Source organism: Maylandia zebra, linkage group LG6, assembly GCF_041146795.1.
Source record: "Maylandia zebra isolate NMK-2024a linkage group LG6, Mzebra_GT3a, whole genome shotgun sequence".
Lineage (NCBI taxonomy): Eukaryota > Metazoa > Chordata > Actinopteri > Cichliformes > Cichlidae > Maylandia > Maylandia zebra.
Window position 1 is genome coordinate 31,383,154 of NC_135172.1, and position 27,432 is coordinate 31,410,585.

A 27,432-nucleotide genomic window follows, 5' to 3' on the forward strand; every position below is an offset into this window, starting at 1 on the left:
GAAAACGGTAATTAAAGAAGTAGAAAGAAGTCCTCATCCTACTCCTCACCAGTCATCACCTTTCTATGTCATGTCATATCACGAATTTGTGTATGTGCTTGTATATAAACACGTGCACACATATTTTGCAACGTTGATAATATTACAATACAATACAATACAACTTTATTTATATTGCACATTTAAAACCGAAGGTACACCAAAGTGATTCAGAACAAGGTTAAAAACAACAGATATAAGACCATAACAGAGTACAAATAAGCTAACAAATGAGAAACGCTGGTTAAACAAAAAATGCACATAAAATAAGAAATAAAACATCAGAGCATAATTTAGAAGATAAAATCACCGAGTATTCAGAAATATAAGGTGGGGGTATTGATACAGTGGTACATCAAGAGAAGATAAATAACGTAGGGATAAAATATAGGGAATCTGCACTAACTAACCAAAAACGCTCGGTCAAACAGGTAAGTTTTTAACTGTGATTTAAATAAATGGATGGAACCAGAGGTGCGAATAGAAGCAGGAAGATTGTTCCAGAGGCTAGGCGCTGCAGAGCAAAAGCATGGTCACCTCTGGTATTTAGCCGGGATCTAAGCTGCACTAAGAGTAATTGTCCTGATTGGGGATATATGGACTAAAGAGTTCAATGAGGTAGCACGGCGCAGTATTGTTCATGATTTTAAAGGTAAGCAACAGAATTTTAAACTCAATGCCGTGTTTGACAGGGAGCCAATGCCAATGATAGTGAACATTCATAAGTATTGTGCCAAACCCCTGTACAGTGAAATCGACAGGAGAGAATCTGAATATGTTTTGCTTCTTATGTATATTCTTATGTATATATTTTATTGCTATTTTCATCCTGTTTAATCAATTATTATCACATCAAGAAATGTATTTTTATTAAATGTATCAATTTCCACACCATCTATGTGCACTTGTACATCATTCTTACCGAATAACAAATTTTAGTTTTATGTAGATTTAATGATAATTTGGTCCTACCAAACTACTTTTTTTCCACATGTTTGAAGTGACCAGTTCCAGTGACTCTTTTTCCCTAGAATAAAAAATATTTGTTCCATCTGCAAATAATACTAATTTTAATACATCCAAGCATGATGAAGAATATTCCCAGCTTCACAAATTGTGTCCTGTCAGTTAAAGGTTTCACTTCAGAGCACAACAGCTCTTCTAAACTGAATACTGTTACAGTTTATATTATGACTGATTTTTGTCAGATGCTTGTGTAAGCATTTATTGTAATCTCCTTGATTTAGGCAGTTATTACCAATGATGTAGAATCAGAGAATGATAAGATATACCTTATGTTAAAAAGTGAGTTATGGCCCTCTGATTTATGACAATTGAAGCAATAAAGGAAGTAATAAAATATGTATGACAGTCATGTGTGGTTTGTATATGGCTCAGCTGCAGTGGAGGGCTGGAGCAGTGATTTCAGGGTGTGTCGGGGAGGCTGACCAGAACAAGCTGTTGACCATTTCTAATCATGTCTTCCCTATATGAGTAGGACACCAGGACCTGAATTAAGAGCTTTGTGTGGTGTGCAGAGTGGAGGGATGCAGCTGGAAAGCTGAGCAGCGATAAATATCATCAGTTGGAACAGCTGCAGGACCAGTCTAAGTGCCAGACAAAGGTGTTTGAAAGTGGCCCGGAGGACCGACCTTTTGCCTATGCCTGGTGGTGGAGGAGCATTTCTTTGCGGGGCTCCCCACAGAGACCGCAGAATGAGTCCACTCTCACTGGCCAGCCAGCCTGGATGCTGGCATAACACTGGCCAAGGAAAGCAGCGGGACATCTACAACCACTAGTCCAAGCTCTGAGGAAGATGCTCCAGGGTAGTGGCCAAAGTTGGCCACTAACCCGCTTGTCTGTGCTCTATTTGTACAGGTCACAGCAGCTACAGACACCATACCTCACTCACCGTGAGCTGAACAAGCGCCGAGGCAGCCGTGTTGGAGGTGTGGGCAACCCGGGCATGTCTACCAGCAGCCTGCTGTTCAAGATGGAGCAGATGTTTCGTGTTGCTGGCCCTCCAACAACCTCCCTCGGTCTGAGAGGGATGTACGGTGTACCAGTAAGGTTCCAAAGCGGTATACGCCAGGCCTTGGTGGACTTGGGCTGTACCCAGACCATGGCGAATGGCAGACCATCCCGAGCAGTGGTGCTGCACACAATTTCTGCAAAGAGTGTGGGGCAGGCACTGTTTCAGGTCATCTCCCGAGTCAGCGTCCCGAAAGAGATACTGACTGGCCAGGGCACATTGTTCATGTTTCATACACTAATAGAACTATACAAATGACTGGGAATTAAATCTGTTTGGACCAGTGTCTACCACCCTCAGACTGATTGGCTGGTGGACAGACTCAGTAAGACTTTAAAGTCCATGATTTGTAAGTTAATTCATGACGATGAGTGCAATTGGGTTCGCTGGTTAGACCCTCTGTTGTTTGCAGTGTGGGAGGTGCCCCACACCTCCATGGGATTTTCACCCTTTGAGTAACAAGAAGCCGCAGACGATGTTGGACCTTTAAAGTCTGTATCTTCTGGACCTCAGAGCTACACACATTGGGAAGACTATCACAGGGAAATTTGCTCCAGGCCCAGGAACATCAGTAGTGCATGTACAACAGAGGGGCTAGACTCATGCAATTTTCACTGGGACATAAAATGCCTGTATTACTCACTTCTTCTAGCTCAAAGTTACTGGACAAGTGTACTGGCCAAGTGGCAAGGGCCCTTAGCGATCACACGGCAAGTGGGGGGTGTAGACTAAGAAGTTGTACGGTCACACAGATATATCACCTCAACCTCCTTAAAGTATGGAGAGAGGCTGAAACCGCTTCTCTGGGAAACAGATGAGTTGGGATCGGAGGTGCCAAATACTCTACATCAGCTGGAAGTTGACAGGAAGTGAGCAAAAATAAAGCACCATGGATAAGGAGTGCCTGCCGATCTGGTGGTTGGTCAACTCCCTCCGTTATTACCTCCTGGGACGTTCATTCACCCTCTGCTCGGACCACGCCCCACTACAGTGGTTCCACCGCATGAAGGATGCCCATATCACCTGGTGGTATCTGGCTTTGCAGCCGGAGCAGAGTGTGGGAGAAGAGTGTCAGAGTGTCATGAGTGGGTGCTCAACCAAAGTGGAGAAAGAGACTGTCAGTAGTGTGTCTCTACAATAAAAAAGAAAATAAGAACGGACAGCGTGTACACTTGTGGTCCTTTTTCACACTGTGACAGGCTTGTCTTTATTCATTCACCGTCATCATTCCAGCCACTGTAACCTTTTGAGTCTGATAATCCAGATCATTTTCAACTTTCTTCTTGTCTGTCCTGAATTTAGATTCATTTCATGTAGCCGTTTGATTTGTTCAGGAGAGATCAAATACATTTTGTGCATTTTTATTGTTATTATGATAATACATGTATGGAAACAGATTGTTATTTACTAATTGCACATATTGCCACCATGATAGGTAACACCGTAGTAAGAAGTAGTAGCATGACTCCATCTCACTTATTAGCCATCAGTCTGTTTTCCTTGTATCGTCTTATTTTTTTTTATACTGGCAATCTGTAATAAGGATATTACCTTTTAAAAGGTTGATGCAGAGCTCGCTTGCATAAAATCTGGTGAGCATTCTTCTAATATAGCTGTGCGATTTCTCTGTGAGCTAGAGGTCAGTGTTTTCTGCAAAGCAAAGTGTCTTCTCAATCTTACAGACATATTTTTAAAATCATTTTTTCCTTGATAAGAAAACACAAAGCTCTTTCTTAGGCAGTATCCCTGATCTCAGCCTCAGGTGCTCTGGACAGCTGGGTGTGAGGTCTATCAACAAATAACCGTGAGGTTAATTATTGATAGAATTATTGATATTGATTTAAAACTCTCAAATAAAAAATGTTAGTGTCCAGGAAATATTTGAGGAGCTATTATATTAATATGTTATTTATCACATGGGCTTTTGAATAACAGCATGTAAGTGTTGTTATGCTTGATTAATGACCATTGATCAAAGGCCATGAGTACCATTCACAGAGAGTTGGGGAATGGCTGCAATCTCAGCATTGTAAGATGGTGAAAGATGTACCACTAGGCCCCCTCCTCGATTCAAAGATGGTCTTTTACTTTTCACATAAATGCCCTGACTGATGAGACCGGGGAAGCAAAACTAAACATAATGCGACCAACAAACTAGAAATAAACTGAAATGCACTACAGGACGCTAAATTATAAAGTACTGACTTTATAGTTTGGCTTTAAGTGATCTCTTAAATAACCAGAAAGAATAATGAGTCTACAACCAGCTCAAAATGCTGGGTCAGAGATGCAGGACCATGACAAAAGGCTGTCCCTGTGATCTAAAATAAAAATCACAGAGGCATGAAAAATAAAAATCTTTGGCAAAGTAGGAAAATTTCCACTTTACTGTATCATAAGCACAGCAGGACACCGGCGTCTATTTTGATGAGCTCCGAATCTTCCTTGGTCAACGCAGAAGCTTGACATCTAGAGCGCCAGTGTGACGTCCTGAACTCCCCCACTGTCTGAGGGATACTAAACACCAAACCCTTTATCAGAAGGCCGTAAAAACATCTGTGTTTCTAATTTGTCGGGTAAAGCCACCCCCCGGTTTCTGGCTGGTACCACTTTGAAACTGCTTTATTTGTGCTTCAGGGAGGAGCTTCAGGTTGTGGCTCGAACCCTGAATAATGGTTATTGTCATTAGGTGAAATTCTGGCTGATGAGACCTGGGTTGGGCCACCTCTTTTTTAAATTGCTTTATTTGTGGTTCACCTCGGTGCTCAAAATGTCAGTCGAAGGTCTTGTCATTTGGCCCAGACTGGCTGCTGTGTGAAGATTCACCTGTCTATTCAGAGTCTGCTCCTGGACAGTCGACTCACATGGAGCTGTAGAATGTGTAAGTCTCACTTGGATTGTGATTTTCCTTTTTCGGATTAAATAAACACATAAAATGAGTTACAGACTTTCAACGGGTTTGCAACCTCCAGCTGCACCCATCACCATCACCCTCTGTTGTCACAAAAGCAGCCGTTTAATGACAACAACCTGTTTACTATCATTTAACATATTTTCTCACACACAAACACACAGCCAACAGCTGTCTAAAAAGTGAAGACATCATTATGAATGAATGAATCATATTCTCAAACATAATATTCATAATGCTGTTCCATATGTTCATCATCATATTTTCATCATGTTGTTGTCAATTATACCCAGGTATGATATATAATAATTGTATGACATGTCATTAACATTATAACTGTCATAAATCTTTATTACTTCCTTTATAACTTCCCTTGTCATAAATCATAGGGCCATAGCTCACATAATGTATACATTATTACTCTCTTTTATCCTCTTTTAAGCATTAGTTAGAATTAATCTCTGGCTCTCTTCCATCTTTTTTCCTGCCTTTAACACCCAAAAGGCTACACTATTTGGCTGCATTGACACACAAGAACATGTCTTTTTAAGGAAAGCTTGTTATGATGATTGGTATAAAGTATAAAGCTGATATAGTAACAGGACCGTGTTGATTGTCTTGACGCATGCTCAATCATCCACGTAAGGAAATCTCCCAAAGTTGATTCTGTTCATCTGGATGTAGCATTTTCAGTCTGAGAAATGTTTCATCACTCATCATCTGGGCAAGAAGGATTTCTTATCTAGAGTTGCATGCTTTGTTGTGTTTTAATGTCGAGTATATTTTAGTGTTGTATGCTTTTATTGTGTTTATTGGATCTTCTTCCGGAGAGACTCCGCCCCCTGCTTTCCCTAAGTAGACACAGGGGACAGAAATCAATCAGGCCTCTCTTGATGGCTGCGGCCAATAAGATGGTCTGGCAGGTCAGAGAAGACACGTGTGGCTGGATGCAGATGAGAAGGAGAGAGCAATGGAGTAGCGTGACGGCAGGCGCAGCCACAGGAGGGCCTTCGGTCCATGGATGGCAGACTTCGCCCAGGTGGCAGCAAGACACCAGCTAAAACACTTTAGCCACAGAGCAGCGGCGGGCGGAGTTTAGAGCTCTGCCCTCGCGGGGTAAATCCCGTTGTAGAAATGTATAAAGACATCCCTGGTACAGGATGGGTGACTGCCGCTGCTTCACTGTGTTTAGCGGAGCGGAGTGGTGGAGGACACTACTGGAGGGCGCTGTCGGCCTGGCCCCACTGGTGGAGTTCGGTGGACTGTTATCAGCCTTAAGTGTGGCGGAGACTGATTGGGACTGTTGCGGAATGGACCTTTATTGTGTTTAGTTTTATGTTCTTTTAATTATTCTTTCCCCTGATCAGGATACATTTTTATGCTGTAAATAAAGTATGTATTTTATTAATTACTTTAACAAGATTTTACTTGTCTTTCTGGTCCCGTGATCATCCCCTGCTGCTCTTCCCGGGGTTCCCTTCTAACTTATACCCGTGACACATCCAAGTGACTTGGACTTGGATCCCACCCTTAAAGTAAATTTACAAAATGAGTGAAACTAGCACCACTGGCAAACAGTGGCCTGTGTGCGGTCAGTTCCTTGATCATTGATATGTAAATTGTCATGACCACTGACCAACAAGGGAGTTTTTCCTTCCCATTGTCGGCAAAGAGCTTGCTCAGAAGGGGTCATATGATTGTTGGGGTTTCCTCTTTTTTGTATTACTGTAGGGTTTTACCTTACAATATAAAGCACATTAAGGCACCAGTTGTTGTGATTTGTTGCTATATAAATACAACTGTAGTAAATTGAGTTGAATTGAATAGTTTTCACTCCCTGTGACCCCATGTCTTTATGTGATGTTAATTTGTAAACATGTGGGAGTGAGGGTCACGACACATGGCTGCCTCTCTCTGAACCTGGTTCTGTCTGAGGTTTCTTTCTGTTAATACACAGTTTTCCCTTACCACTGTCACCAAGTGCTTGTTTATAAGTTGTCTGATTGTTTTGTGTGGGTGTTTTTTTTTGTTTTTTTTGTTTTTTTACATATTCAAATAAATTTGAATTTAATCATAGAATTTGTCTAAATTGGTTTTTGAACCATTTTTCTGGGATTTTAGAGAATTGTGTAAGTAGAGAAACAGCAGTACAACTGCAGCAATCTTCATTTTGTTAAGAACTTTACCAGTTTCAATGAAACACTAAAATAATCTCTAAATTTAACAGGACACTAGATGTGAATTGATAGAAGCAAAGGTACTCTGAAAAACCAGCTTGCAAATGTGCACACAGACATATACACACTTTGAGCAACAGCTAAATGTGAACACTTGTCTCCTGGCCTTTAATGGAAAGTAATATCCACACATCGTGTTTCAATCCTGAACACAGTAAATTTAAATTCCTTTCATAAATGAATTATAAAACTACTACAAATTGAACTGCATTTTTTACAACGTAAATGTAGCTTCAGTGAAACCACATTCTTTAATTTCAGCGACCAGAATGCGTTAACATGTGCTCCATATTGCATCACCTCAGTTGGCATCTGCATTTTCTTCAGCATTGTTGAATTTCTGATGGAAGTGAACCTGAATTGAGATTATAATTTATACCACTGGGCTCTGGAAAAAGACACAATGAAACATGGAACAAGTTAGAATATTCACAGTAACTTTAAGCTCTTAATAACTGAAGAGTGCTGAGGAGAACTGTCATCGTTACATTTATTAAGATACAGAAAAAAAGGAGGACAGTTAAAGGAAATATTTTCTGTTATCTCAAGAAAGCAGACAGCAGAAGAACCCATGTGTGCAGCTGTGCTTTGCTATTTTCTGCACGATTGAGTGATAATAGTTCTAATGGGAAATGAGTACTTTTAGCATCTCCACATGGAAAGTTAGTACAAATCCCTGTGTCACAGTCTACTGGTTACTTGTTGAAGACTGTAAATATGTCACTTTTACTGGCATGTCCCTTTAAAAAAAAACAAACCTATATATTAAGGGGGACCTTAGGGGCTGCGACAACTCAGAGGGATAACACTTTTCAGCCTCCCCAGGAAGTCTATGTCAGGGTGCTGGCATAGACTTTGAATACGTGACCAGTTCTATATGTGTTTTGTGCATTTGGAGGAAGCATTCAATGGCATCCCCTGTAGTACCCAGTGGGAGTATGTGGTGGTGAGACTAACAAAGCTTCCACTTTGGTGGCCTCAAAATCTCATCTCTGCTTTTTGCAGATGATGTGGTTCTGTTGGCTTCATTAGGTGGTGGCCTCCAGTTTGCACCGGAGCAGTTTGCAGCCAAGCTGGTATGAGAACTAGCAGCTTCAAGTCTGAGGCAATGGTCTCCAGCAGGAAAAAGGTGGAGTGCTCACTTCAGCTCAGGGACGAGTTGCTGCCCCAAGTGGAGGAGTTTAAGTCTCCGGGACTTGTTCACAAGTGAGGGGAGAGGGACAGATTGGGGTATAGCGACTACATTGATAGTGACTGAAAGAACGAGATTGCAGATACAAGCAGTGGAAATGAACTGAGAGATGAGTTTGGCCATTCGAGAGGAGCTCAGAGTAGAGCCACTATTCCTCTGCATTGAAAGGAGCCAGTTGAGGTGGTTTGGCTATCTGACTAGGATGCGTGCTGAACAACTCCCGGGTGAGATGTTCTGGGCATGTCCCACTTGGAGGAGGCCGCGGGTCAGAATCAGGACACGCTTGAGAGATTATATCTCTCGGCTGGCCTGGGAATGTCTTAATGCTCCCCCAGATAAAATGGAGGAGGTGGGTGGGGAGAGGGGGCCTGGGCTTTTCCTCCTCCCCCCACATCCCAGTCCCAGATAAGTGGAAGAAAATGGATGGATTATTATGATTATTCATTTTTTGCTAGTGTATTGTTATGCTTTCTTTTATCTTTCTTTATGAAATAGACCTTACCTTCATAGCATTCAGGGATCATGAGCCTTCCATCGATGCACTGCGTTGACACAGAATATCCACATTTCCTGGCGTTGTTCATGCACCAGACAGAGACAATATCTTTGTGGAAGACTTTGTTGGGTTTAAAGTCTTCAATCCACATTTTATTCCCTTTGTAAAGTATCCTCCCTTTATCTATTCCAATCTTACAAGGAGCTGTAAGTTACAAGAAGGAGAATTAAAAAATACAAGAGATGAAGGTCTCCGTTCAACTAATATAATCTCCTAAAAAGCGCAGCTCTTTGAAAATAAAGTGTGGTTTAAAAGATGTGATATTGGCTACAGTCCTACCCTTGCAGGATGGCTTCTCAGACCAAGTTCCATCCTGCTGGCAAACAATCTGCAGACTTCCCTCCACTATATAATCTCCAGTGCAGCCATATTTGATGGTCTCCAGGTAGTCAAAGTCTCTCTGGTCATTGGTTGACATGTAGCCTCTATCAATGTTCTCTGGTAGAGAGCAAGTCACCCCTGTAAAGGAGCAATTTCAGTAGACTGCTTAGACGACAATATTAATGTAGCTAGGCTTCATGCTGTCTTTCATAGCTCTGCATCATTATGACCTTTTTACTGGAGAGGAATATTTTACTTTACAGCTAAGAAGGGAGAAAATTCCAAAATCTGTCCAAATGTATTTAGATTTATAGTATTTTTCCTCAGATTTCACATTATTCTCAGTGAACAAACAGAACCACGAGTTGTCCATTAACTGCATATTTGATCATTCATCCTGTCCTGAATTGAAAAGATACTTATTCAATCAACAACTATACTTCTACTATGCTTGTTATGATCTAATTATGGAGTATGATAGAGACGCTCATACTTTTTAAAGTATGATTTTTAAAGTTTTCAGAACTAAATGGGAGATGTTTCAGCTTTATCCTAAGTTTAATCAATCTACTGTTACTGACATAAATACTAAACTCTAATCCTCAGCTTTTTAACAGTTTGAAATTGTGACACGTCAAAGCTAACACATATATTTTTGGGCTTTCTTTTAGTTTGAAGGGATGGTTGTGTTCAGTAAAATACATCTGCAGTGCCGCTGTAGCTTTTACATCCTCACGTACGTCGACATTCGGGTGTCTTGGTCCAGGTGCCACTGGTCGTGCACTCTGCCGTTGCATCACCGAAAAGTGCGTATGGAGGCAGGCATTTGTAAGTCCCCGTGATGCCATAATCAGTGGTGTTCCCTCTAACCCTGGTGTTGTAAACAATCATCCCAAACTCTGGGATCGGAGGAAGACCACAGGTCATAGCTGCGACAGGAGAGACACAATGAGTGAATTTAGATATGTATCGTTACATGAAATTGTAAAGTGTCTTACCTAATTACTTATAACTTGTGCCTGTTTTAGAGTATGTAATAATTTGCATGGCCTTCTACAGCTCGGCCCACTCAGTAAATTCTTGTTTCTCATCAATTTTATTTCTGAATGTCATAGATATAAAAACATATAAACAGTACGAAGGAAGAACAACTGCATATTCCAGATAGCTGTAACATATATTTATATACATCAAATACAATTTTAATAAATAAAGAAATAAATATATTTTCTCTTTGTGATTCTGTACCTATGCATTCTGGTACAGGTGAGCTCCATGTTCCACTGGCTTGGCAGACAGAGGTGCTGGATCCAGACAGTATATACCTATGCAGTGCAATATTATTCATTAAGTTAATGCTTAAAATGTTTAATCACATAATAACTCAAAAATGTTAAATCTATTTGAATGCAAAGGCTGACTGAATGTTTGATTGCTATTTACTAAACATGCATTTTCCACTAGACAGTATTTTGCACCTCATTAGAAGTTCTTTATTTGCACGCCAAAAAACCAAAGCGTTAGCGAGAACAAAGTGCCCGATAGATTAAGGAAACAAATTTGTCTTTAAATGGCGCATCAAAAACAGCAGCTGGTTATACATCTACTTTTACTGCATATTATGGAGTCTTATTACTCTTGGTTTGTGGTGTATGTGCAAAGATATGGTGTGGTGTACGATGTCACACAATAAAATTTGACAAGATGCTCTTCCTTTACCCTTCCTGACAAGTATAGTTGATCGTACTCTGGTAGACAGTATCCTCGTAGTATAAGTCTCCATTAGGTGGGGAATCAGGATAAGGACACAGCTTTGCTGCAAGAAACAATATGTTCATGATAAGTTTCGGTATTTATTTGTTGAAGAATAATGTAAACAGAAAAAGATTTGCATTCTGTTCTTTCATGAAACCATCAAATACTGGTCCCACTGTATATAGTCTAACCTTTTCATTATTTAAACGTTTTAAATTATATAATATATATTACAACATAAGAACAAACATGAAGCGTGTCAATTAGTAGTATTAGAAAATGTTACAGTTAAAATTAGGTTACTCTACAAAAAATAGAAAAAACACTCCTTCTAGAGCAAATTGAAACATATTAGTAATATTTGCACTTATTACAGTTTCCTTTAAATTATTCTGCAAAAGTGTTGTTATTAAGGAGACAATTGACTTGAAAATCTTAAATGCGTCATGAAAGATGATGAATTTATGTTGATATTAAGTTACAATACAAGGCAATCAGTTCCAAGATGTTAAATTCTCACAAAAAAAATGGAGACCCACGCTTGCACAGAAGTTTAGTGGCTGTCCACGCTCCACTGGTAGTGCAAACAATTGTGCGAGGGCCTGAGATGGGGGTGTATCCGTCTTTGCAGGACAGCGCTAACTCCACACCAGGGTCAAAGAACATCTGGTCCACAGCCACATTGATGTTGGCATTCAGCTGAGGTCTGCGACATCCTTTGAAAACAAAATGATTTATTAAGAAGTGTATGCACTCTGTCAAGTTAACTGAGGGTTTATATATTATTACATTTGCAAAATATCTAACACTAAGCCTTACAGCACTACAAAGTGAACACCAGCATTTTCCCATAGAAATGAATTATTCACATATAATTATGGAAACGTATTTTTACTAAAAAAAAAAAGTCTTCGGATTATCAAATAATATTAACTGTCTGTGCTAAACAAATATTGCTACTTTAGAGAAGCAGTATTCACTTGAAAGTATTGTTTTTTTGCATATGAAGCTCAAAAACACTCATTTATGATCGTACTTCAGTAACTGATTACTGATTGATTTCCTTATAACTAAAAAACCCAAATATTTTACTTCTGTGACAATCATTAACATAAAAACTGCACTACAAAAGTACATTTCTTTAAAACAAGGCTATTGCGATGATGTGATCCTAAAAACAGAAAACAGTGAAATGAAAAATGTATATACAGTCAAGACATATGATATTAAAAAAACAAGAAATAATACCCTTGGCAGATGTCACGGTGCTAAAAAACAGAACTGGAAACAGCAGAAGCAAAGTCAGCCATCGTTCCATCTTTTGTCGAAATGTTCAGATGTTCTTCAGTACTTTCCTGTGGCCTCTGGTTCAAATACTGACTCGCTCTGTTGCTGCTGTTTGTATTTCTCTAGAGTAAATAGATAAGAGCGACATGAAGTAACTGCTTACTGCCTATCTTTGTTTTGTTTTCTGTATTTTGCTCGCTATCTGCAGTTACAGATTGTGATCCTTGTGACCTTTTACTGGAAGTAACAAACCGGACGAGTGGACTTTCCCTTGTTGCCACGATTGTTGCCCAACGCTGCAACCTTTTTTACATTCCTGTGTCACCATTTTGTAGCGGATAAATTACTCTGCAGAGCTTAATGCAATGCCTTGGGACAAGAGTCACCACAGGCAGGAGACAATCAGAAAAATATATACTGAATCTAAGTTGGATATGTTTTTTTTTTTTCATTTATGTTACCAGCTGATGAAAAATTGTAGAGTTTGAACCGTTTTCAGTATCTGAAGTTTGGCATGCAACAAAAAGTTTGAGAAACATTAGCACAAGTGAGTCAGAGATGCCTTAGAACATAGGAATGCCTTAAAATCAATCATTGCTGACAAATTTCTGCACTCACCTATGTCACCATTGCTCATGGTGTCCATGCTTGATGTCTTATACAACAGTATAAAGAAAATATGTCTTACTGAGCTAAAACTCAAGAGAAATTTGAATCTATGTAGAAAGAGACACATTTCTCAAATAGAATCTAAATTAGTGATTGTGAGGATCTATGTTACTGTAAACCAAAGCCAGAAACATTGTATGAGCAGCTACAGTTTTAATATCAATGCCCGAACTCAAATGAATTGAAATAAAGTAGCACACTAATTCAAATGAAACTGCGCGATTTTCTTCACAAAGAAGTAATAATAGAGCCACACAGCATCTCATCACTGAATATTTTATCAACCCTATTACATGTTCAAGCTTTCAAGTCCATTTAAATTCATTTTTATCACAAGTGGGACTAAAGTGGCATCAGCACGAGTGTGGGTTGTTCACTCCCTGATATCGCATTTGAGTAGCTAAGGTCAAACGGAGAATCGACTAACATAAAAAGGTGTGAATTGGCTAAACTAAATCTCCTGGGGAAAGTTGTCAGTTGGACACTGCAATTATGTCAGCCTCTCTCATGTTAATAGCTTTTTATTAGCCACGAGCTCTCTGAGCTATACTTTGTATAGCCGTCATCTGGTTAGGAAGTTTAAACTTTTGAATGAGCCATTTCTCACAAGTTTAGCATATCTGACTGAAATGTGAAAATCATTAACGCACGTAGTTTAAATCTTCATATTTCATAGCAAAGTCTGGCCTGTGTATGGCTACGGATACAGTGTGTTAATAAGTGTTAATAAGTGTTAATGAATGCACACTTTCATGACTGACCAATGATATTTTATTATCAGTTGAATACAAGAAAACAGACAATGCCATTTAAAGATAGCGGCTTCCATCAACGTGTGATTGTAACGTTTCCTGGACTTGAAGTTGGGGGAGAAGCACACATCGTGATTTCTGATGGAAGCGTTTTTGGCCTCAAGTTGTAATCCATCCTGCCTGGTTCTAAAAAAAAAAGTGTGTGTGGGGGGGAACAAGACAGAAACAAATATATTACTGCAATCTTTGAACATCTTCATTTGACTGCATGGGCTTTCTAAAAACATCTGGAAACCATGTGACAGGAGTATTATTTAATTGTTTGGGGGGTTTTACAAAAAAATGTAATGGGTTGTTTAAAGTGAAAGCATGCGAGGCCGAACATGTTCATCACGAGCCCAGTTAACATAAAATAAACAAGTTTTGAACAACCTACATGTCACAAAGGAAGAAGAAAGAAAGTGAAACTGCTCTTTGATTTTCTTTTTTGGGTTTTTTTTTTACTCTTAGGGACCTGAACACCACCAAAGCTACAACTGCTTGAAAGACATTTAGCGAGTTAACAGGAACTCACCCTCGAAGCATCCTGGGATGGGCAGGTTTCCATCATTACAAGTGGTGGCCACAGGGTAGCCACATTTGTCAGTTTTGTTCAGACAATAGAAGGCGACATGTTCTCCATGGAGGACTCTGTTTGGTTTCAAGTCTCCAATCCAGATCTTCTTGCTGTTATAGAAAATACGGCCTCTTTTGATGCCAACTGTGCAGGGAGCTGGGTGAACAAACAGAGCAGCTGAAGCATTTTCACTGGACGTTACAAATCCAGTCTGTGGCTTATAAAGAGAGTGCTACATGCTGAGACACCAACTTATTTCTCGTTAGGGTGAGAGAGCGGACACTCATGAACACAAACAAGCTGAACCTATCAGAAATGTTTTGGAATAGTTTAAGATGAGGCTAGAATTTCAGCCTGAGGGAAGATCTTGTTTTCCTATGACTCACCCCTGCAGACCGGCTTTGATGACCAGTTTCCTGTGTTTTGACACTGTATTTCATCCCGACCTTCCAGAACATAGTGCTCACTGCAGGCATACCTAACCTTCTCCTTGTAGCCATGTTGTCTCATCACAGCAAAGGTGATGATGCCGTTCGGTATGTTTGTTGGAATTGGGCAGCTCACGTCTAGAATAAGGTTTTGAATAGGAATTAAACAGTTACCAGCAATTTCATAAAAAAACCAAAAACATTTTAAATAAAAAAAATGGAAACAACATTTAGAGCAACAAAATTTTCCAGTTTTTTGTGAAGATCCAAAACAAAAGTAGACGTCTGCATACCTCGACACACCGGCGGTTCAGTTACGCCTCCATTAGCCATGCAGAATCCTCTCTCATAGCTTGGTGCTTTAGGTGGATTACACTCATATGTCCAAGCTTGGCCATACTTAGTTGTGGTTCCAGTCAATGGCTTATCGTGAACAATCCTACCATCGCTTGGTGGCTTGGGCAGAGGACAGTTCACAGCTTTAAGGAGAAAAAGAGGCCCGATTAGAGTCACATTGACAAAAGTTGAATTCGTTTTCTCTCAGCTTAATTTAGTGTACGATGTGCATTGGTTGTTCTCTTTGCTGTCCATTAAACATTAATGGTTTGATTTTCGCTCTGTACATTTTCCTGGATTACCTTTGCAGAGAGGTAGTGGATGGCTCCAGGTGTTATCATGTAAACATCTGGTTTCATTGCTTCCTATTAAGACATACCTGATGACGAAAAGTTCTCAGATATATTAACTGCAAACACAACTGTGTTTTGGGGTTTCATTCTTGCCGTCGCTCTTACCCATCATCACATGTGAAGTTAAGCACGCTCTTGAATGGTACTTCTGTCCTCCCCTTTGCAAACGGTTGCAGAGGTCTTGGGATCTGGCACATCTTAGCTAGAAAAATATGTCACAATATGGACAGCAGTGAATATTCTGTGGTTACAGAATATTATAAGCTGCAGGATATTAAAGCAGCTATTGCTGATTGTGTCTAAGACATATTCAGGAGGTCCCACGGCCTAAAACCACGATTTTTACTCACGAGAACATGCCAGGTTTGCCTGTGTCCATTCTCCTGTGGCAGTGCAGGTTATCCTGGCTGATGGTGTCCTTGAAGGCAAGTACCCCTGTTCACACGTGAGAGTCACCTCTTCTCCAACCTCATACACACGTTTTAGTGTTGAAGAATCAATCCCATCAGTGGTCGGAGGTCTGCTACATACTGGTTAAAGATCAGGCATAGAAATGGTCACGTTTTGCAACTAAACATTAAACTTTGTATTTTTTTTAAATATAACACTGCACTAAAACTCTGGGATCTATTATTCAGATAATGAGGCTTTCAACTGTAAAAACGTCACACAATAAACACACATGCATGAAATGCACAAATTAAATCATGAACAGCACGATCATTGACAGAAAGTCAAACGAGATATCTCGCAGCACATAACTCATAACAAATCTGTTTAATGCTAAAATACAAATGGTATAAATGGAGCAGTTATCCTCCTTCACTTTACCTTTCACTGATGTTACAGTTGTGTATAAAGCTACTTGGCTGAGGAGCAACAAAGCCAAAGCTGGAGACATCTTCCTGGGTTTGAAGACTCTCAGTGTTCCTGCAGATGTGTAAGGATGAGGATCAGGAGGGCTCCTGAGTAACAGGAGCGTGATAGCTCTGTCCAATCAGATGCTAGAGTAAACCCCTATTGATTGAGCACAAAGGTCGAAACTGTTGTATATTTACCTAGAGTTGATTGATAACTTTGATTTGTTACAAGAGCAATCAGCAGACACAAAGAATTACATGAACTCACAAGAACTTAACATAAAAACTTTGCTGTGCAAAGAATTGTCAATGAATAAACGTAAACAATCTTATTAGGAATGCATTTTTGCTCCAATAAAGCAGAGAGCAAATAGTTACCATGATAATGCCAACAACACAAGCACATTTAACTGCACGTGTTCTAGTTTGAGTTGACTAAAAGTTGTCCTTTAGCTCAATGAATTTAGAAAATTGTGGATTATATCAGCATACAAAAGGAGATTACTTCTAAAAAAAAAAAAAAAAAGAGGAAACTTTGTGACCTGCAGGACCATAATCAGTGAAATTATGCAAAACCTAAGTGGGTCAGAGGATTTGTTGATTGCCAGCAATGTCATGTGTCCTTCATGGACGAATCAAAGTATTCAGATAGGCTCCGCTGATTTATCGTAAATCAAATTACTCAGGAGGTCTCAGTTTTTACAGGGATCCCTTAATATTCTTGAAACACTTAACCATACACTTACTACTATACTGTTCACACTCTTAAATGCCTTTGGAGCTATTTTTATTTCAAAACTTTTCAACCTGAATACTTCAGACAAATGAGACTCATGTGACAAAAGCACATGCTTTTATTACTGATAGCGTGGCTATGGGAAGAACATTAGATCTGCCAACCTAATTACATTTAGAAGAAGAAGAATAGAGATAGTAGTGCTGTACCGCAGGTCAATGGACCATAAAGGAATTGGTAAACTCAGAGAAGTCTGACAAATAGCAAGCAATTCAAAACAATCCATGCAGCTGTGACCAAATGCTTCATATGGGAACAAATAGCCGAGCTGAAGCAAATAGCATTAGTAAAATCTGCAAAATGGAGAGTCCAGTGAGAGACATATTTATAACTCCAATCACAGAATTTGAGTGAAATCTTAAGCACATTATTAGAGAGCTTAAATGAGAAACTGTGCTTTATTAACCAAGTGAGAAATCGGTCTCCTGGTGCTCAGTAAATCCCACAAATGATAATATCAACACGTTCTGCACAAATTGTGCTGCAATTTGATTCAAAGCAACATGAAAATAACGGATTCAAATGTAAGCTGTGTGGTGTGATCAGTGTCATTATCTCTTTGTCCTCAGTACTTTTCCACACGACCTGTGAAATCTGACTGCGTGCAGTATGGCGTGCCAACCCTAACAGACTTTTTACATGTGTTGATCAAAATCCCCAATCGTGGTTATTTTATGCTGTCTCTAAAGAGGGCACAGACAATACTTCTGAAGACAGGCAAAATAATCATCTAATTTCTTCTGACTTGACGACAAGGATGAGTATGCAGATTATCAGTGCCTGAAAGAATGGATCTGTCTACAAGCGAGTCACCGTGAGCAAAACTCTCGATTTTCCTACTTTTTCTACACACCATGCGAGAATATGTATTGCGCTACTTTCTCCACGCGATGACGCCCCATCCTAAATTCCTGCTGTGGGATCAGGGGCCTCCTCCCACCCACAGCAGAACCTGTTGGGTGACATCAGCCCGAGAGGAAAGGAGGAAGAAGAGCGGAGCCGCGTCAAAGTCCGCAAAGAAACCAGGAAGTTCATCTTCAAAATAAAAACGTTAATCGAAGAAAACGAGTCAATGGCTGAATTGTTGAGCTCTTAATTTAGTGCCTAACTAACCAACCAACCTTCTTTTTTAAATTCATGCTTATAATTTAAATGCTGAAGTCTTTCATAGGGAGCTAAAAAAAATAAAGATAGAAGTGGTTAATGAATGTAATCCACGTTGATCTGCGTTTAACAGAGTGGATATGCAGAGTGGTTTCACTGGCTCTTTTTCATCATTTGAAAGGTTGTGTGTGTTGCTTTCGTGTATTGTTTGAAAAAAAGGGGCACCGTGGACCGCTTTCTGCGACTAAGATTAAAGGACGTGCAGACACGGAGATACTAAGGACCCTGAAAAGGATCCTGACCCAGATTAATTATATTGCATTATAAAGAGAGGTGATTTTTAATAGTTTACCCCCACTGAACAATGGCAACACACTACACTACATTTTCAGCCCAAAGAAAACATTATCATCTTCATTAAGCCTGGGTTTGTTGCTTGATTTTTCTGTCTTCAGTCATAGTTATTATCGTATTATTATTATTATTTTTTAAATCAAGTACTATTACTACTAGTACTAATATGATACCCATAAAAACAGTAATGAAAATAAATATCACAACTACACAGAAACTTACAAAAACAACAATCAGGCAAATATTTACAATAGTAAATTTCTGCATTACTCGCACAATACCGATTGATGTTTTAAATATCATACTTATTGCCAGTATGCAGTAATTATGAACCGACTTATTTTTAAAGGAAAGAACAAAAATACTTAGGCCCTTTTCAATAAAAGCTCCGCACGCGGTCTGCACAGCTGCGGGCGGAGACTAAATAATTCATTTAAAAAAAGGCTTCACAGTATTATCGACTGACTGCTTTCTGTTGCTCAGGTGAACAAAAACACTTTTTGTGATTTTACCCCCCTTTTTTTGTCAGTTTATCTGTTCATTTAACCATTCAAACGAACTGAAATGTTCGATTTAAATATGATATGATGCAGATGAAATGTTTCCCCACTAGGAAATGCAAATACACCGCTGAATGCAAATCAAAGACTCGGTAGTCCACTCCTGAGATCTAACTCTGAAAAGGTTGCATGAGCAGTTATGTTAGATTGGATTTTCTGCATGCTGCAGGTAGTAGTTTTTATTTTGGTTTTTAAGGTATGTGTTAGGATATAGCAAACAACCTCTTACACACGCACTCTAATTAAGAGAGAGAGAGAAAGAGAGAGGGAGCGAAAGGGCTTTTATTTTGAAGGGACAGAAAGGAAGCAGTCCTTCTCAATGTAGCTAGCCTGTCCGCGTGCACCTCTGTCAGTGGAACAACCCAGTGGTGTCGACAGGCAGGGAAAGCCCTCACTGACTGTAAGTACAGTGTCTCCGGTGAAGACCGCCGCTCCGCACTCTTCCGCCGCGACATTGAGGGCTGCGCGTCTGAACGGACTGAAAACCACCCCGAGACAACAACGCAAAGCTGTTGCATTGTATCTTTTCGTTTTTAGGGGGACATGGCTGATGTAAGTTTGAACGAGTCGTCCTCCGCGGACGTCGCAAATAGGTTTGCTCGGAAAGGTGCCCTGAGGCAAAAGAACGTCCACGAGGTCAAGAACCATAAATTCATAGCCAGGTTCTTCAAGCAGCCGACTTTCTGCAGCCACTGCACGGACTTCATCTGGTAAGCTCTTCCGTTACCCACCTCCACCCCCTGCCTGACTGCAGCCTGTTGCATATTGGATAACTTCAGTCGAGAGCCTACACTCTGCTCGATGATGTAACACAACTACAGGCTAACTTTTCCCTTCATAATCCTGCGATCCATGCACCTCCTAAAGACTTTCCTACTAGTGGAGAGTCAGCGCAGGAGCACTAACGTCGTCATAACCCTTCCTAGCAGCTCCAAGCTTCTCCAAGGATCCCAGTCTGTTGCATTATTGTCAGACCTCTCGCATTTTCATGTTTGTGTTGTCTACTAATGTTGCATTTTCTGTATTAATCTGTTAACCTTCCAACTGGGAGAGTTCTTAATAAGAAACGTAGTTAAAGCGTCTTTTTGGTCCCAGTAAACCTCTGTGAGGACAACGTCAAAGCTGCAGCACATTCCTGCAAGGCAGAAACAACTTCAATGAAAACTGTGCCAAAAGCTTCCCATTGCTGCTGTACCAGCCAAGACTGGACCTGTTTGAAGTGCTCTGATGAGTAACAGGTTCCCCCTTCCTGGCACCCACTGTAGTTGGCCTGTTCGAATTTTCAATTTTAAGCTGCTAGGGATTTTTTTTTAACTTGAAGCAGCTCAAACGCTGGTTCTGAGATCTGCAATTAATTGCCAGAGTGAGCCAGTATGGAAAAGCACTTCATCTACTCTACGTAGACTGATTTATGCATGTCCTGTTTTGCTGAAACACACTGGTGTAGAGGCACAGATTATTATCTCTCTGTTGCATTTGTGTTTTCTTAATTTGTGGCTCATGAGGAGAAATGCATTTGGATAACATGACGAAACACAAGTTTCCAAATGCTGTAAATTGTCTGATTCCATCTATATACACTAGGCGGTTCCAGTCTGTGCAGCAGGTCTTTAATTGCATTATGTTACTGTCCTAAAAAGCGTTCGTTTTCACATTTTATGCCGTATCTTAAATGTAAGAGGAGGAAACTTGCAGACAGCTTTGCAGAGTTAAACTGCTCCTCTCTTGTTAGTGGGTGTGTCTTCCAAGACCTTTTTTTCTGTGTAAAGCTAGTATAGCACTGACAGCTTTACACAATGACCTATGTTCAACCAGCGCCACTCCTTAGTGCAAAGCACAAGCTCCCCATAACCATAATTATTAAGGCAAACAGCTTGTTGCTTTTCTTTATGAGGTCAAAGCTTCCCTGTGAGGGCTTTGATTGATGAGGATTTCTGTAATGACATTGTGATTAACCACAGAACATGTCAGCAGAAGAACAAACTCAGTATGGGCACAAAGGATCTGCACACCTAACCATTACACCGGCGTGATTCTAGAGGACTGTGATTCACTCCAATTCAGCCACAAGAGCCTCAGTTCAGTTGCAGTTGGCCTTTCAGTTTGTTTGAAAGGTGCTGGATTGGGTTGAGGTCAGGGCTCCTCAAGGTCACTCAAGCTTATCCACACCATAGACAGAGAAATACTTCTTAATAGGCAATGAATGCTTTCAGGAAAACATGAAATCCCAAGAACTGTGCAATGCTCTTCCTTAATAGTCATGGAAAACATGAGACACGTGGGTCCCTGGATTGAATGAATGCGTGTACAGTACGTGTGCGTGCAGGTGAATGAATGGATTTACTGTGCACACGTGTTTGAAAGAGTGTGAGCACGAGCAACTGTTCAATCCGTCCTTCTTTCTTTTCACAGGGGGTTTGGAAAACAAGGATTCCAGTGCCAAGGTAAAAAGCAAAACTTATTCATGTGTGAGGCCTTCAATTAAAATGTGTGTGTAAGAGAGACATGTACATGTTAAACTTTGATTTAGGACTATTTTGTCATTCTGTAGAAAAAAAATGGTGTTCTTTGTCTGTCAAGTCTGCAATTAATTTATTCTGATGCTGTTTCTCGAATCATCACATTTAGGGTTGATACATTTTTGTCACTTTTCCATGCATTTTGCTGCACTAGCTCCATCTCATACGTGCAACTACAAGAGAAAATGACTGAATGCCTGTGAATGCAATTACTGCTTATTCTGCTGTTTTATATATTTGGAAGCTTTAGATAAAAGCAGTGTTTTGCTGTTTGATAGCCATGCTTTTGATACCTGTGGCACCAGGTGTATCCGTCGAGTTTAAAGTAATCAAAGTAATGACTGAAGTTTGGTGTGACATTTAAAGACTTATTATTATCAAGTTAAATGAAACTTCATCCTATAAAAACAGGCTTATCAGAAGTAGGGCTGCCACAAACGATCATTTTGATAGTCGACTAGTCACCGATTATTTTTGCGATTAGTCAACTAATCAGATCATCATCCACTGGACGTAAAACGTACAGCTTATTGCACCAGCAGCATCTGCTCTTATATAACTATCATTAGCTTACAGCTTTAAGTGTTTAAGGTCTGTGCTAACTAAAAATAAAGACAAGATGATAGTTTATTAAATTTTATTGAAATTTGCAGATTGTTTCAGTGAAGTTTAATAAACTCCTTGCTATCTAAAATATAACAGGACACCGGAGTAAATTCTCGAGCATCTCACACTTCTGATAATCAGTTGTCTGCTTGACGTTTATTCAGCTGTGTAAAAACTATAACTTTAATCTCAGCCAAACCGATTTACTCAGGAACAAATAAAATACTAAAAAAAGCCAAACAATAACATTTTAAGTTATCTAAGTGACTCATATGTCATGTTTAACCTGAGAGAGAAAGACGGCGGTGGGTTTGAAAACTATTAGCCGGGAGTCCGGTGTTCTCACGGCTCCAGTTAGCCTAGCCCCCGGCTAGCTATCGAGCTAGTGGGTAACAGACGTCTCCGAAAACGTCGGAGCGCTTTTGAAAATACGTGGTGTCTTGATAAACTCAGCAGATATTTGAGGTTTACACAGCTACATTCTCGCCTGAAATATGTTAAACGTTTATTTTGTGCCCCAGAAAGAATAATAAGAGTAATATTAAAACTAACTAGCTGCCGCCATTGTTGGAAACTGAGCTGGGCTGCGCTATGAATTCTGGGACACAGCTTCTTCTTCTTCGGGGTTTAACGGCAGCTGGCATCCTTGTACATGCAGTGCTGCCATCTTCTGTTTCAGTCCGTTATTACACTCTTAAATCCTACTACTTATTCCTGCGTCTTTTGTGATCTTACAAAGCTTCAAACGATGCGTCGACTATGAAATCAGTCGTCGACGATTTTGATAGTCGACATAATCGTGACTAGTCGACTAATCGTGGCAGCCCTAATCAGAAGTAGGGAAATTGGAGTAAACAAAGTGTGCTGAGCAGTAAATGTGCTATCTTAAAACAGAATCTAAACAATGACGTGTAAAGCAGGTTAGGGAAACAGAAAGTGAAAGAGAGTGGACAGGGATAGGGAGGAGATGCAAAGTGGGAAAAATGTGGACAGTTTTCTTGTTAACTGCTGTTTTTAGCTTTAGCAAGCACATAGTCTCTGAATTCCTCATCTAATTTGGAAAATCTGTGGACTTGCCAAAGCATTAGTTTGGCTGTAATTGCCCGGGTAGCAGGACAGATGATGTCCAACGAGATCTGGTTGGAGAAGTGAGCGAATCGTCCTAGCAGGTCAGACTCTGTCTTTTTACACTTAGGCCACCTTGCAGCAGTGAGAGGGCCGGGGCTGTGGGCCCTCCTTGCTCTCCCACTGACAGATCACTAACCAGAGTGTGTGTATCTCTGCTGCCTTCTCCCGCCCAGATTAGACAAAACACTGAGGAAGGGTTTCCATTACAGTCGTGCCATGAGCTTTCATGTTTTAATGGCGTTCTGCGTACTGCGCTCCCCCCACTGCCACAGAGAGAGTGGTGTTGGAGGAGAAAATAGCCTCATTCCTGAAGAAGGGAGTAATAATGTCAGTCTTCTAGTCTGAGGCTCAGAAGGGCTTCTTCTCCAGTGTTTGTTGTGTTGAAACAATTGTAAAACCTTAGCATTCGAGAAAGGATGGTTCAAATAAAACAGAGGCTTTAGACTAGATATAGGTAGATGCCTTTATCAGCTTTTTTTAGATTGATTTTTTTGTTCAAAAAATGAAAACAACACATCACATGTTGTTTTCGATATCGCACGGTGCTAATTTATAATCGGCGTCTGCGACCGAGATGCAGCGCAGGTGGATTTTGTCTGCGTTGCTTTGCTGATGCATTTGCTTGGTTGCAGTTTTTGTCTGTGCAGCCTTTGTTGTTGCATTGCTAAATTACTGCATCAAAACCACCAACTATTCATGAACTAACTGCAGGATGTGCGTCGTTCACGGAGACAGAAGACGCTCTTTCAGTGGGAAACTTAAAGATAAACACTTTGTCACATCGAGTGTTTAATCTCAATGATTCATAGACTACTCTCCTGAGAGTGTCAGGGAGAATGAGACACACAGGGGTTTTAAGTGAATCACAGCTCATCTTACTTATAAATGTAGATGGTTCATAGTGCCGTTAAGGGCGTATGGTATGTCTGGTTAACGTTTGCGCATAGGAACATGCGTATTAGCCCGTGTCTACATGGAAAACCATGTTTGACCCGTGGGCACGGCTGCCAGCAACCTCACACCCACTCTTCTATGTGATCGCCTCTCACACAAGTGAGATGTTGCCTGTTCTCAAGCTTTGCTCCTACTTGAGAACAGGCTCGGTAATGAGTCACTCTAAGGTGTCAGAGTGTTGATAGCCTAACATGTTTTTGCATAACCTGACATTATCGTCAGCGTGTCCGCGAGCCCCCTCCTCTGCTTTCACAGCAAGTTGCCATTTTCCTCCTGCCTCATTGTTACTGTCGCAGCTTCTGATGCAGGCGATGATAAACTCAGGGGTGGAAGGCCATCGCGTACACTCACGAAACACGAGCACAAATGATGCGCTGCAGCTTTTCTCTTCCCCGCTCAACACTGGCCGCACCTTTGTTATTCTATCATAAATCCAAGTGTGGACCTTTTAAATAAATTATGAGTCCGTCTCATCAAGACGGAGGTGATTGGTTACGCTGCAGCCAGTCAAAGAGAGAAAGGTCCCTACTTTCTAACATCTGCTTAGCCATCAAATATTAAACTTAAGCTTCTGTAAAATGGGGGTCAAGTCCTCCAGCAGGGGCAGCGAGCCTCTCGCTGACTACTTGAAGATGACAAAATGATGAACTGGAGAGTGGCATTTCTATAACAAGAGTGACATTTAATTTTCAACTGAGTAAATGTCCCTTTGCTAAGAATAGGCCGGGCTCCACTGTATTACATCATCAAGTGTAGTTTATGTGTTGAGATTTTGCGTCATATATTTAAGCTCAGTGAATATGTTTATTTTTGCATGTATTCCTTTTTTTTTTTTTTAACATTTTAAGATTAAAAGATAGAGCTCATAACAGTTTGGTCAGTTGGTGTCTCTGAACTAAACACTGACAAATATACATGAATCAATTTGATTACTGCAAAAGCCGTTTACAATAATGATTAATGAGCATCCCAGCTTGGGCTTTGGAATTGTGCTTTTTATTGATAAATTTATTAGGTACAAAAATAATTGGCAGGTTTACTATTAGTATACACTCACTGGACAGTTTATAAGGTGTACCTCTTCAAGAGTGGAGCAGTTAAGATAGGCAGGAAAAAGGGGAAGACACACAGCAAATGGCAGCAGGTCAGTCTCAAACCCAGGCTGCTGCACTCTGGTCATGTGGCATATGGTCGCCTACTCACCCACTGAGCTAAACTGGGGCCCCGTTCAACTGATTCTGAAAGCCAACGTCTAATCAACCAATCGCATGGCAGCAACTCAGTGCACCTAGCTGTGTAGTTGTGGTCAGGATGATCTGCTAAAGTTTAAATTGAGCATCAAAATGGGAAAAAGGGTGATTTAAGTGACTTTGAATGTTTTGTGCTTATTGGTGTCAGAAACTGCTGATCTGCTGAGATTTTCCTGCACAACCATCTCCAGATGGTCCGAAAGAGAGAAAACATCCACTGAGTGTCAAATCTCTGGGTGCAAATTCCTTGTTGATATCTGAAGTCAAAGAAAAATGCCCAGACTGCTGAACGGACAGCGATAGTAACTCACATAATCACTCTTTACAATCAAGGTATGCAGAAGAGTATCTCTGAATGTACAGCATGTTGAATCTAGTAGTTTTGGTACAGCTGTAGACAAACACAGCAGGTGCCACTCCCATCAGCTAACAACAGGAAACTGAGGAAATTCACCAAAATTGAGCAATAGAAGTTTGGAAAAACGTTGCCTAGTCTGATCAGTTGCTTTGAGCACAACAAACGATCCTCCGTAGTCGTCACTCAGAACATCTCAGAACATCAGAGCACCCTTGGCATGTGGCAGGTTGCCATCATGGATGTGCAGCTGGCAAATTTGCAGCGGCTTTGTGATGTAATCATGTGAGTATGGGCCAAAATATATGAAGAATGTTTTCCAGCACCTTGTTGAATCTGTGCCATGAAGAATTAAAGCACCTCTGAGTTCAGAAAGGGGTCGACGACTACTACAGTTGCAGAGTGCGAACTATCCAGTGAGTGTCTGTTTGTTAATTCGTCCTAATGATGCCACATGTTAAACTTCAGCGTGTGGAAATAATACTCAAGGGAAGCTATTAACATGTTTGACTTCATACAAAACAACACAGTTTATTTTGAACACAAATGTCTGTGGTCACATGTGTAAAGAAGAAAAATCAGATCTCTCAATGTGACACTTGAAATAAAATACTGAAGGAAAGTTAATGTTGTGGAAACAAACAAGCCTATCAGTAACCACCTTTCTAGATGGTATCTGCATTGTGAACAATCTGTCTGTCGTCTTCTGGCTACTTTTCCTGCGGAGTCTTATTTCAAGCTCCTGGCCTGCTGTCGTTGTGCAGCAGCGCAGCTCAAATCACTATTTAGACGACGCTGTAATGCAGTCAGGCCGTTCGTACTCGTGTCACTCAGCTCATTTACTGTTCAGACCTTGTTAACCTCACACTGTCTCTGGAAATCTTGAAACTTGAGGTTTTTTTGGAGGATTATTTTCAGGATTTATTATTTTCACCTCTTGATTTGCCAAGGTTTAATCTGATGGTTTGCTATTTTGCTTAGTTATACTGAGCTGTAGAAAAATCCTCCTAAGTATTTGGGGAACAGGTGCTTTCTTCAAGGGCACCTGTGTGACACTTTATGAAATCAAACAGTGCCATTTCAAAGTTCTGCCTCTAGTGGAGATTTCAAAGGAAGGTGTCGATGGAATTATAAGGCCATTACTCCCTGCCAGTGTAAGCCGAAACACAAAGCCATAACAGTCTCACAGTATCGATCCTATTTTAGATTTTTATTAATAACAAGCTTTTGAGTCCATCTAGTGCTGCTAATGCTTGGTTTTGTCCGCTTTGACAGATATGAAGCAGGAAATTGTTACTCAGATCTCAAAAACATGTGCTCAAAAATTGATGTTCTTTCCTGGCCTTTGTGTAAAATGGCAGCAAATGCAAAATCAATTGAATAATACGCGTAAACTTCCTGTCTGTACTGGCTTTAATATAAACAGGGCTGTTTGAAGCTACAGCTGAGCAACAACTAAAAC

General features: G+C 40.4%; 3 protein-coding genes across 5 annotated transcripts in view; 1 reads left to right on the top strand and 2 right to left on the bottom strand.

Moving 5' to 3' along the window:
- Window positions 1–7,300: 7,300 nt before the first annotated feature.
- On the bottom strand, window positions 7,301–12,451 carry LOC101465021 (beta-2-glycoprotein 1-like). Its single transcript, XM_004539210.5, has 8 exons — window positions 12,292–12,451; window positions 11,583–11,759; window positions 11,008–11,104; window positions 10,537–10,613; window positions 10,029–10,217; window positions 9,247–9,426; window positions 8,914–9,111; window positions 7,301–7,607 (listed from the first exon to the last, which is right to left on the bottom strand). Exons 1-8 carry the CDS (start codon window positions 12,359–12,361, stop codon window positions 7,543–7,545), a joined length of 1,053 nt encoding a protein of 350 aa, XP_004539267.3. The 5' UTR covers window positions 12,362–12,451; the 3' UTR covers window positions 7,301–7,542.
- Window positions 12,452–13,747: 1,296 nt separating this feature from the next.
- On the bottom strand, window positions 13,748–17,753 carry LOC101464737 (beta-2-glycoprotein 1). Of its 2 annotated transcripts, none has more exons than XM_004539209.5 (9): window positions 17,713–17,753; window positions 16,316–16,414; window positions 15,835–16,014; window positions 15,590–15,686; window positions 15,434–15,510; window positions 15,089–15,274; window positions 14,754–14,933; window positions 14,326–14,523; window positions 13,748–13,937 (listed from the first exon to the last, which is right to left on the bottom strand). In XM_004539209.5, the coding sequence occupies exons 2-9, from the start codon at window positions 16,383–16,385 to the stop codon at window positions 13,828–13,830; spliced, it is 1,098 nt and encodes a 365-aa protein (XP_004539266.1). In that variant the 5' UTR covers window positions 16,386–16,414; window positions 17,713–17,753; the 3' UTR covers window positions 13,748–13,827. The 2 variants fall into 2 exon arrangements, with proteins under 2 accessions (XP_004539266.1, XP_023007979.1); XM_023152211.2 differs by having other exon boundaries at window positions 17,726–17,752.
- Window positions 17,754–19,496: 1,743 nt separating this feature from the next.
- Window positions 19,497–27,432, top strand: part of prkcaa (protein kinase C, alpha, a) — a 143,966-nt gene continuing 136,030 nt past the window's right edge. For both annotated transcript variants that reach the window (XM_004539207.5, XM_004539208.5), the window contains exons 1-2: window positions 19,497–19,868; window positions 21,571–21,602. In XM_004539207.5, coding sequence (XP_004539264.1) covers window positions 19,702–19,868; window positions 21,571–21,602 — 199 coding nt within the window. In that variant the 5' untranslated portion in view covers window positions 19,497–19,701. The remainder of the gene's footprint in view (window positions 19,869–21,570; window positions 21,603–27,432) is intronic.

Bases quoted from the DNA above. Each gene is read 5' to 3' on its own strand.
- LOC101465021 (XM_004539210.5), bottom strand. From the start codon at position 12,361: ATGGAACGATGGCTGACTTTGCTTCTGCTGTTTCCAGTTCTGTTTTTT. The intron at 11,760-12,291 runs GTATTATTTCTT...TTGTTTTCAAAG, and splicing joins CACCGTGACATCTGCCAAGG to GATGTCGCAGACCTCAGCTG. The intron at 10,218-10,536 runs GTACAGAATCAC...CTCCTGTCGCAG, and splicing joins ACCTGTACCAGAATGCATAG to CTATGACCTGTGGTCTTCCT.
- LOC101464737 (XM_004539209.5), bottom strand. From the start codon at position 16,385: ATGTCTCCAGCTTTGGCTTTGTTGCTCCTCAGCCAAGTAGCTTTATAC. The intron at 15,511-15,589 runs GTAAGAGCGACG...TTTCGTCATCAG, and splicing joins AACTTCACATGTGATGATGG to GTATGTCTTAATAGGAAGCA. The intron at 15,275-15,433 runs GTAATCCAGGAA...TTCTCCTTAAAG, and splicing joins TCCACTACCTCTCTGCAAAG to CTGTGAACTGTCCTCTGCCC.